The following is a 10,984-nucleotide window of genomic DNA, read 5'->3' as shown; positions in this document are numbered from 1 at the left end:
TATTAAAACACTAACAGAATTAAACAGGTAGACAGGCAGTCATTCATACACCCCTCTATCCATAATCACATGCTGTGTATGCTACCGTTGTGTATAGTGTATTATTTTACTTATTTTGTATTTGTTTGTATTTTATTTTGATTTTTCTTCTGCTATCTGTGCCTGAGCTGAGGTAACGCACAAATTTCCCTGCCGTGGGATCAATAAAGTCTTATCTTATCTTATCTTATCTTATCTTATCTTATCTTATCTTATCTTATCTTTTCTGTCCTTGGGTGGAGTAAGTAAACCACCTTGTATGTTGCCTCTGGGCTTCATCCTTCAGGACAGCAGCTGTCTGATGAGCTGAAGGTCATGATTAATCCAATAAAAGCTACACAGGGTCCTGTAAACATCACAGCCTGATACCAATTTTTAAAAAGTGTCTGACATAATAGAACTAACAAGTCAGACATCCACTTTCACAGCTACAAACTGCTACCCTCAACTGTGATTTAATTTCCTTCACAAGGACTCATAATGCCAGTTGGCTTGATGCTACATGGTTGCCAGCAAAACCTGGCATTAATAGAGCGAATATAAGGCTGAACATGTGCACATTGCAGTGAGGTTTAAAAATAGGCTGAACAAAAAGAATGCTATTCTTTCAGCACCAACAGGACTGATTAACACTGTCGAATGCTATATAGGAGTGTTACACCGTTTCTTTAAACAACGTTTATTCTACATTGGAAAAAAAATGAAATAAAGTTTACCTAAAAACTCTGAGTAACAAAGAAAGAAATTTTACTCACTACTGGGGACTGTTTTTAATAGAAATATTCATGTATTAGTGCCTGTTTTCTTTCTTAATCTTCTGCTTCTGAGGGATTTCATCATGAGTGCGACCCCTCCCACAGTTCAAAGACATGCAGTTAGTGGGGATAGGTTGCGACAGACTGGCGACCTGTCCAGGGTGTACCCGGCCTCTTGCCCTGAGACAGCTGGGATAGCCCCCACTCCCACCTCCCACCCCCGCAACCCTGAACAGGATAAGCGAATGAATGGATGGATGGATGTTAAAAAAATCTTTCCATTTAATTTAACCATCGGTAAAAGTCACCGTCTAATTCTTTAAACATTACTGGGATTCCCATTAAAGTTGCTTAGTAGTGAAATCTTACCTGTGATGAAAGTGCCCCCTCTAGTGGGCTTTAAAAAACACACCGTGCCTTTTCCTTCTGTTCTTCTCTGTCCTTAGCACGGTAGTTTTTTTCCTCTCATAATGCTTCCAACTTTGTGAAATAAAATAAAAATAAAATCTACTGAATCAAATGTGTTAGTGCGTTGCTCTGCCAAAGGAGCAGTCTGGTTTTTCATTGTGGTTTTTTTTTTTGCTCCACCAGCAGAGGGCAGCACATGAACATGCCAAGAAGACACATCTATCCATAAAGTTGTCTCTGAAGAAGAGCGGCCCGAGGTGGCTCGTTGGGTTGGGTGTAATTGACAGAGTAGAAGAGTAACGCTAACTTGGCCGCAGTAGTTAGTGAGGTGCTTAATATTGACTTGGACTTTGAAGGAATACGCTTTGAGCACAAAATTTGCTCAAGTCAGCCACGAGTAGGGCTGTTCATTTTCGCTGCCTCTGGATATTTGATAACTGACAACAACTGGTTAGTTAGCATTAGCTAACTAGCTAGGAAGCTCCCGAAAAGTAACGTCAAGGTTTGATTCAGTCATGTCTTCGGCCGGAGACTTCGGAAACCCTTTAAGAAAATTTAAACTGGTCTTTCTTGGTGAACAGAGCGGTAAGTCTGTTGGTAATTTTCAGTGTTGTGGGATGTAGGATTTACATTTTTGCTCTGTTGGACATTTAGCTAACACCAGAGTTTGGTGGGTGATTAACGTCAACCAGCTAGCTAACGTTAGCCACGTATCGTTAACACTTGGCAGTGATGGTATTACGACACAGTAACTTGTTACGAACAGTTTCTTCGCCTTGGCCCGACTAAAAAGGTGATTCATTTCCTTCAAAATGAATCATGTCTGTAAAAATGGACTCTTACTTCAGTTGTGTGACGGGCTGTGATAACACATCATTAACGGAGGCATCGGAAATTACCAAGTGTCATTTAACAGGATGTTAAATTATGAAGCACCAGCATTATTTTTTGGTATCTCTTCGTTATTGAAGGATAGGTGAACTTCAGGCATACCCTGCTGTGTTTAGAAGATGTTCATAATACTAGAGTGATCATAAATTCATAATTTCGACCCTGGAGCAACTTCCAAATTGGCCGATCTTGCCATGCAACATTCCTGCGATCTCCCTACTAATTTACACTCCTTCAGTGTCCACACAGAGGGTTCGTGTTGGCTGTTTTTCATGTCTTAGGTAAAGCTGTGTGGCTGTTCGTTGTGTCGTCCGCGGTGTCCACAGATTTTAGGGTTTAAAGTAGAATTTGGGTTATTGGTCCAGCGTTGTCTCTTTCTTTGGAATCTACTTGCAACATATTTGAACTAGCTGTTTCATGTTGCTTTATTAAAACAGTATGAAGTTGGAATTCTCGGTAAAGAGAAACTTGGATCAAACGTGAACTCAGATAGCCACCAAAGGACAATAGGGAAGACAAAAAAAGGGGCTATTGTCAAGATGAGATTTTGCACTATTTATTCATTCTTTTCCAGCAAGAAAGAAACAAAGAAGTCATGGCTTCTCCTGCTGTGATGTGAGAAGAATAGCAAACCCAATCACTCATAAAAAAAGGAAGCTAAATGCATAATAAACATCTAAACTGACGAAATTACTTACAAGAAATGTCAGAACCATTACATTGGACAAATATTTATTATAAAAAATACCCAAGAACACTAAAAAATGCAAATGTAGAAAGAGGCCCTGCACACCTTTTTCCCAAAATATAAAACTTGTCTTTCAGTCGCAATGTGCCATAGACTGCATATAAAATAATACAGATCTCTTTGGAAAAGATGTGAGTTCAGAAGCTGCTGTAATAAATGAAACTAGGAAAGAATTAAGGAAGCCAAAACTTGATGACATTATTGACAAAACTGTAATAAATGTTTTTGCTGTAATATGACCTGTAAGTCCCACCAAGATGGGACAGACACACTGCGTTTATCGGACAGTGTGTGATAAGCTGTGGCTCCTTTAAGCCTTGTAAACAGCAGTGTTGTCTGTAGCCCTGTCACCATCCCTTGATGGACATTGTAACTGATAATGTAACTCGAGCTCAGCAAAAACAGTCTGAGAACTGGCAGCACTGTGCGAGTACTCAGAGCTACTGTGTGACTGTCCCTGATGTGTTAAAGGTGTTCATAAATGGTTTTTCTATGAGATTAGAAAAAAATTGAAGCATTTTACAGCTGCAAAGTTTGTAAAGCGTAGTTTTGTGTGTTAAACAACATTACAGAGTTTTATATTACATATGGACACAAACCCTCCATTGTGGATCAAATCAGCACCCTGGATACACGGGTGGGGGGAGTTCAGACATAAATGGCAAACTTTGCTTACAGCCCTTTTTCTCTCTGTGCCTTGCTCAACCCTCTGACTCCTGAATGACTTTGAACAGCTGTGCACTACACGCTTAGTGGACAAGAGGGCAGTGGGAGTTGTGTGACATGAAGCTGCTTGGTTTACTCTGTTATTAGTGGTCATCATCTGTGGAAAAGGGCCACAGCAGCTGCTTTGGGTTGAATAACTTTAAACACATTTCATTTCTGCAAGCTTTCAGAGATCTGCGTAGCTTTTATTTAGCCCCGAAATAATTATTTTGATTACAGCTGAAATTATTAGTGAACCAGTTAAAAGCGGCTGGCTAGCTTTATGTTATTGTAAATTAGATGTGTTTAGGTTTTAGACAGTTGTTCAGATAAAATAATCTGTTTGAAGACTCTGGGTGCTCAGAAAGTGTAAAAAGCATTTTCAGTTTTTAAATTTTGTTCTAATTGGGGGAAAATGTAGAATAGATTCAGTTATAAATGCAGTTCTTTTTTCCGGGGGAAAAGGTGTACCTAATTCTTCTCCAAAATCAAAGTGATCGTGTGGTCATTGCACTCTTTAAGAGTTTCTTGTTTGTGTTTGTGCAGTGGGAAAGACTTCATTGATCACCAGGTTCATGTACGACAGCTTCGACAACACCTACCAAGTGAGACTTAACACCTCCACTTTTAACTTTAATAATCATTGATGATGCCTAATATCAACAGCAATACTCATTGGAAATGACTGTGAATATTTGGTTGATTCTTTTTTTTTTTCAGGCCACAATAGGAATTGATTTCCTGTCGAAAACTATGTATCTTGAAGACAGAACAGTAAGTTTATTTTTGGCACAACCAGTACCTCCGTTTTTGTTCTTCTTCTTCTTGTCCAGTTGCTTTTCTTTAGCCACTGAATTAAGCTCTTTCTAACACACACAGAGACAGCATTTGTACGTTGCTACTGTGATCAGGAGTGTTGTATCCCCCTGGACAATCCTTCTTTTCTCTGTTCATACCTCCCTCAACACGAGTTTTCTTCCTCTCCTTCCTACCCTTTCATCTACTTTCTCATCACCGTTTTGAAATTAAACACCTTACTTGATCCAGTGAGGAGGGCTGATGACAAGTGAAGGGTGATTACTTCTTTCTTCCCTCCCAAAGGCCCAGGAAGCTAGCTCTCTCTGGTGCTTATTCACTGCCTGCATGAACTACGTGCTCACCTTTCTCTCTTTTTATCTTTTCCCATTAGTCCAACTTTATTTCCTTTTATTAATTTTTTTTGTCCCATAAACTTACCCCATTTGTTTTTCTTGTTTCATTTTCATCTTGTTCTTTTTTTTTTTTTTTTCTTGTTTTTTTTTTTTTTTTTTTTTTCCATCCCCGTTCCCTTCCTGCCCCACAGATTAGGTTGCAGCTGTGGGACACAGCGGGGCAAGAGCGATTTCGTAGCCTCATCCCAAGTTACATCAGAGACTCTGCAGCTGCAGTCGTAGTTTACGACATTACAAGTATGTGGCTCACCTGTCCACTGGGAGTGCCCTAGGTTATTCACATCGTTGATGCTGAGGAATGCATTGATTCCATTTAAATACACTAGTATGACCGAAGCATATTTTTCTTTTTAATTTAAAAAAAAAAGTTGCACATTTTTCAGCTTGTAACTCTCTTTGCTTATTGCCTTGCTGTCACTAACCACTGTGTTTTCTCACCTGAGGCCTTTTATCTCCATCTGTCTTCCAGATGTCAACTCTTTCCAGCAAACCACAAAATGGATTGATGACGTGAGAACAGAAAGAGGAAGTGACGTCATCATTATGTTGGTGGGAAACAAGACAGACCTTGCAGATAAAAGGTAATCTGTGTTTCCCTCCTTCTGCCTTTGTTAAAGTAGGCACTCCATGAAGAGCATAGAAGTGAAGTTATTGATTGTTACTGGTGGCCTCACTGATTTTTTTTCTTTCATGCATTATACCTGAAAGTGTCCTGTTTTGGGGTTTTTTTTGTTTGTTTTTAAGCCTTTTTTTGAATTTGTATTGTCTCTTGCTGTGAGTCTTTTAACCGTTTTATCTACCACAGGCAAGTATCTATTGAAGAGGGTGAGCGGAAAGCCAAAGAACTAAATGTAATGTTTATTGAGACTAGTGCGAAAGCGGGCTACAACGTAAAGCAGGTAAGAGTGTGTGTGTGAGCCGTGCTCTGACGCCCTGCTGTAGATGCTGCCTCCTGAGTTTCACCTCCAAAGGTCTCCCACTGAAAATAAAAGTCAGGCTAGGTTCCTGAAGTTGCCCCTTTTCAGACATGGATTGCATAAAATTTTTGATCTGGTATTTGGACATGGAGCTTTTCTTTTACATTAATACTCATCAACGCTTCTTTCAAACATCCCCACTCTGACAGAACAAGCTACAGTAATCATGATTTTATTGTGTGCTATGCGCCAAATTTCACACTATAGTAAGTAGGATATAGTGTCCCAAATTATTCTGGGGGGTTATTACGCCACATTCTGTATATATGCAATTGCAACCATAAACACTTAGGTCAATTTTATAATAATTATAATGGATTGCATTTATATAGCGCTTTTTCTAGGCACACTATTCATTCACTCTCACATTCACACACTGGTGGAGGCAAGCTACAGTTGTAGCCACAGCTGTCCTGGGGCAGACTGACAGAAGTGAGGCTGCCATGTCGTGCCATCGGCCCCTCTGGCCAACACCAGTAGGCGGTAGGGTAAAGTGCCTTGCCCAAGGACGCAACGACCAGGACAGAGAGCAGGGGATCGAACAGGCGACCGTCTGGTTACAGATTAGCTTCCCAACCCCCTGAGCCACGGTTGCCCCAAGCTTATAAGTGACCACTAAGTGAACCACTAAATCTACACTGTAGGTTGTGATTTTTATGGACCAGTGTAGATGCTGGACTTTGTCCCGTGTGGAATAAAAAAGCCTGTTTAACATATGTATCAAAGGAGTGGCTTTGTGGCTTCTGCAGTATTTCTGGCAGTGAGACTATGGACAAAAGCTGAAAGCTGATGTCTCATGCCAAAACTTTATTTTTTCCTCCCCTCACATTATTATAGTTTAGGGGATTATCCACAACAATCATGTCTTTTAGTGAGCTGAGCAACTCAAAGGTGGAGAAGTGATGTGCGTTTGTAACCTCTGCGTTTAGATGCCATCTAATTAACAGAATTGAGTGCATGTCTGAAAAGGGCTTCTTAGTCTAAATTGCTCTTGTTTGTGCGTATTTCTTTAAATAAAACAAGTATTCATCACTTTCTTGCTAAAGGTGATGAGAGTGTGTGGGTGTCAGTCTCGTGTATGGCTTTTCCCTGTTACCTGCAAGCTCCTCTAAAAGCTTATTTACAAACTTTTTACTCGTCTTGGCCTAGCAATGCCTTGGATCTCCAAAACCCTGTTTTTTTTCAGTCAAACACAGAAAATATAACATTTATGGTTGAGATGTTGGAAGTTTCACTTCTCTTCCTGTTTTTCCAGGAAGTTTACTGGGAAACCTTTGGTGCTGGGCAGTGGTGGCAGCCGCAGCAGGAAGGGCACGGCTTGTTAATGCTCTTCAACATAATCACAGTGTCTGTGTTTCTTTTCCCCTGTCTCTGTGTTGATGTTTGTGGGGGTATGTGCGTGTCCTGGTGGGTGTTTGTGTGTTGTTCGCGGTGGCTCATCACAGACAGATAACCACAGAGGAGGGAGAACAGAGAGCGAAAGAGATGAATGTTCTGTTTATTGAAACAAGTGCAAAGACAGGCTACAATGTCAAACAGGTAGAGCGTGTGCACCTACATGTGTATGTGTTCTCATAGTCCTCTCTTCTGATTGGCTTCTATTTCACACGCATGTGTGCAAAAGGTGTGCTTTAAACATCAGTTTCCACTGGTCACTAGTGAAGAGAACTGGTTGTTTTTCAAGCTCTCTCCCCCCTGTAATGATTTGTATTGGCCAACCTTTTATCACAAAGTCTTAGAGATGGGGACCAGAGTTTGCAAATCAACAACCTGCACAGCACTGATCACCACAGCAATAGTGTTACTGCTGCTGTGAACTCTGCATGTCATAAGTCTGCTTCCACGACGCTCTTTGGTGGGGGCAGGGGATGCTGAGCATCATCATACATTTCTCTTGAATTTTATGAATGGATCCATTCATCGCTTAAAATCCTCCAAGCTTTGTCAATGGAAGATGTCACTAAAGCTCAGCTCCATCCTCTTTTCAAATCACCGATGCAGCACAGAAATTGGTTTACAGTGTCAGAGACACAAGCTGCTAAACTGAGATCAAATTTGATAAATCTCTCTTGGGTGTCTTTCTCTGTGTGAGTTTCAAGTGGACCTTATGCTTGATCAGTTAATATTAGGATTATACACAACATGCTGTGCCAATTTCATTTTGTATTTTTTATCATGCCCTCGCTATATTCCTTGTCTGAAAGAATACATGTGGTTCTCTTTCCCTCTAGCTTTTCCGTCGTGTGGCAGCTGCCCTCCCTGGCATGGACACCACACAGGACAAGAGTAGAGAGGACAGTATCCTTTTGTGTACATGTCAGTGTCTGCATCTGACATGACAGAGCAGAGTCAGAGGTCTCTTTGCCCTCTTATGTCTGTCATATGGATAAGCACGGCCACAGGGAGAATCAAGTGCAGAATTGTGACATCTCACTATTGTTGCTTAACCCACATGTCGTTCTAGATTTGTTTTACCAGTGAGGACACCTATTGAGATTCAGCTGGATGCCTGTTTTAATGAGTATAATATCAAAGACACTCTGCACTGATGGTCTATTTTTGGAGGGTATGAAACAGACTTGAAAGGTTTTGAAGTTTGTCCTGATACAGATCAGAGCAGACAGTGAATTCACATTAGTCAGTCATGCTCCTAGAAACGTGCCTAAGTCTGAACTCAGACTGAGTTATAAAGATGTTGTTATGATTTTTACTGACTTCAGCTTTGATAAGTTTGCCATGTAACTATAGCATAAGCCATCATGTGTCCATAAGAATATTTAAGATTACTTTAATATTCTGTCTAGCAATAAGTGGTGAAATACTGACCTCAGTTAAATGGAGACCAGTATGAGTCGTCACATTGAGTTGAAGCATCTGATCTTGTAAAATATCTGAACGATGATAATTTATTCCTGCCATTAAAAGGTAAAAACTTCAGCTAACACCCACAGAAGTTCATGTAGAGCTGAAAGACTTTCCAACTTTGGCACGCCATATACACAGTACAGTGGGTGGATAGCACTCTTAACTCCCCAGCAGCCCAACAACTAGAAGCTTTTCTGGTGGAAGACCAGCTTTGCATTCTGTCTCATGCAGAGAGAGAATGCAGTATATGTTAACAGTATTAGTTTTAAATTGTCTTGCTTAATGACTCAGCAAATAGAAAAATATTTAGTTGGGGGAGGGTCTTTAAAAATTAACAAGTTCATTTTTGAAACTAAGAACTTTATTTTAAAACTTAAAAACCTCAACCCTTTTGGTGCCTGGTTTTGCCAGAGATCTCTTTCTGTTAAGCTATTTCTTCCTTCCCACCATCAACAAGTGCTCCATTATAGGAGAGTCCCTTTGTAATTTATTGTGAATGTGTCATAAACCAATACATGTGAATTGGGCAATACCACTGCTGTAGTGTGAAAATGGCCTCTACCTGTACAGCACATGTGGTCACTGACTACTTTAATGATCATGAAAATAATGTAAAACGTTCTGGCATTTACAATCACGGTCATCTCAGGCTAATTGAACACCAATGGGACATTTTGGACCATTGTGCCAAAAAAGTGTGACTGTCTTTCCTTGAGCAGAAATCTAGAGCTATTAATTTATTTATTTGTTTAATCAATGCCAATGCATTTCAGAGTTCCTTTTCAATGTTGTTTCTTAACTCCTAAACCTTTCAGTGATTGACATTAAGCTGGAGAAACCACCAGAGCAACCTACCAGTGAAGGAGGCTGTTCCTGCTAATGTTTCTATCTAATACATTCAGTTTTTCTGCGCCCATATCCTTCACTACACCCTCCACTGTCCCCCAGCCTGAAAGAGAACACTACATCCGTTATCCTCGCCATCATGGAAGTCTGGTAGCCCATCGGGCTGCTCTGAAAGTCACTTCAGTTGTACTTAAATTGAATATTTGCACTGTAACACACATGCATTGAAACATTGCATATTTATGCTTGAACTAAGCCTTCTGTCATTTCAGCAGAGATGGTAGTACAAGAAAGATGAGAATAGTTTGTGGGCAAAGATGATTTTGAACCAAACTGAAAGACGATGTGTGTCAAAGTCATCAAATCAATGTATTTGTCTAAGAGTGAGAATCCTTAAAAAAAGAAAAAATAAGTAAATATTGCTTTAAGCTTAATAAGCACAATGTGAATGTGTTGTGTGCATTTTTCAGTTAACACAATAAGCGCTTTTGTATTTGATTGGCCGAAGTTAATTTAGGTGTTTTCTTCAAACTATTTTGTTTTTAACATTTTGGGATAAAATGAGGAAAAGGTTGTAGGATTGTTTCAAAGTAAATCATTATTTGGAGTGCTGGGTGTAGACATGTGTACTACACACCCATGAAGTGTGAGCTAGGAGCTTATTTTAAACTTGGGTTACAGTTCTCCCAACACGACCTGCACAGTCACGCAGTCTCACACCTACACACCATGGAAACCAGCACAAATGCATAACATGACTGCATCAAACACATTACCGTCCTTCCTCCTCTGCCCACACGTCTATTGAGATGGATTATTTTTACCTTGGCTTCCATTTTCTATTACTTTTTATTTGGATAGATTTTTTTCCCTAAAGACTAGCTGACATAGACTAAAACTTTCTTAGATAGTGTTTGTAGATTTTCTCATAAATCCGACAATAGACATTAGATGTGGAGATATATGCCTTTTGGAGTTGAATTGTAGAGGGCTTCCTTGGCTCTGGATTTATCTAATTAGGTTTGGTATGCCGTTTTATCAACACTTCCTTGTTTTTATTTTTTGGCATTGATTTCTTGTTAGTGATGATTCTACATATGTATTTAATCCACAATGACTTGTAATATTTATTTCTATCAGATTCCTGTTTCTTTTGTATGGCTGTTAATATCTTCACTTTGGGTATGAGTCGCTAATAAAATATGCATCCAAACTGGACCACCTTTGACACTCAGCAGCGAGCAACTGCTGTTTCACGTGCTGCCTCGAAGTGGCACTTTGATCATACTGAAAATATTGTGCAATTTTTGTGTAAAACTACAGGCGAGAGTTCGGTTTGTATAGCGTTGTAGTCCTTAACGTTTCTGGAATGGATTCAAATGAAAGAATAAAAGTAAACTTGTCAACGCTGCTGGTATTGATCTGTGTTTCTGACATGTGTTTTGGATAAATCAGTTCAATATTTTTATTTTTTAAGTGCTGAGATGTTGGATCTGTTTCTGTATAATTTCTGACAGCAATTACTACAAGATAATGAAA

The 10,984-nt window shown here is 39.7% G+C and overlaps 1 protein-coding gene across 3 annotated transcripts; it reads left to right on the top strand.

The window, feature by feature from the left end:
- Positions 1-1,418: 1,418 nt before the first annotated feature.
- rab6a (RAB6A, member RAS oncogene family) lies at positions 1,419-10,855 on the top strand. 3 transcript variants are annotated; one of them, XM_085469888.1, is made up of 8 exons: positions 1,419-1,787; positions 4,093-4,151; positions 4,267-4,320; positions 4,889-4,994; positions 5,227-5,338; positions 5,563-5,656; positions 7,180-7,273; positions 7,966-8,029. In XM_085469888.1, exons 1-7 carry the CDS (start codon positions 1,718-1,720, stop codon positions 7,237-7,239), a joined length of 555 nt encoding a protein of 184 aa, XP_085326014.1. In that variant the 5' UTR covers positions 1,419-1,717; the 3' UTR covers positions 7,240-7,273; positions 7,966-8,029. The 3 variants fall into 3 exon arrangements, with proteins under 3 accessions (XP_085326014.1, XP_085326013.1, XP_085326012.1); XM_085469887.1 differs by lacking the exon at positions 7,180-7,273 and adding an exon at positions 9,415-10,855 and having other exon boundaries at positions 1,421-1,787; positions 7,966-8,032; XM_085469886.1 differs by lacking the exon at positions 5,563-5,656 and adding an exon at positions 9,415-10,855 and having other exon boundaries at positions 1,422-1,787; positions 7,966-8,032.
- Positions 10,856-10,984: the final 129 nt, after the last annotated feature.

Source organism: Copadichromis virginalis, linkage group LG10, assembly GCF_057382275.1.
Source record: "Copadichromis virginalis isolate Kocher_CV1m ecotype Utaka linkage group LG10, C_Virginalis_male_GT1.1, whole genome shotgun sequence".
In the NCBI taxonomy this organism is placed as follows: Eukaryota; Metazoa; Chordata; class Actinopteri; order Cichliformes; family Cichlidae; genus Copadichromis; species Copadichromis virginalis.
The sequence above is the reverse complement of the archived record's forward strand: the minus strand, read 5'-3'. Positions and strand labels throughout refer to the sequence as shown.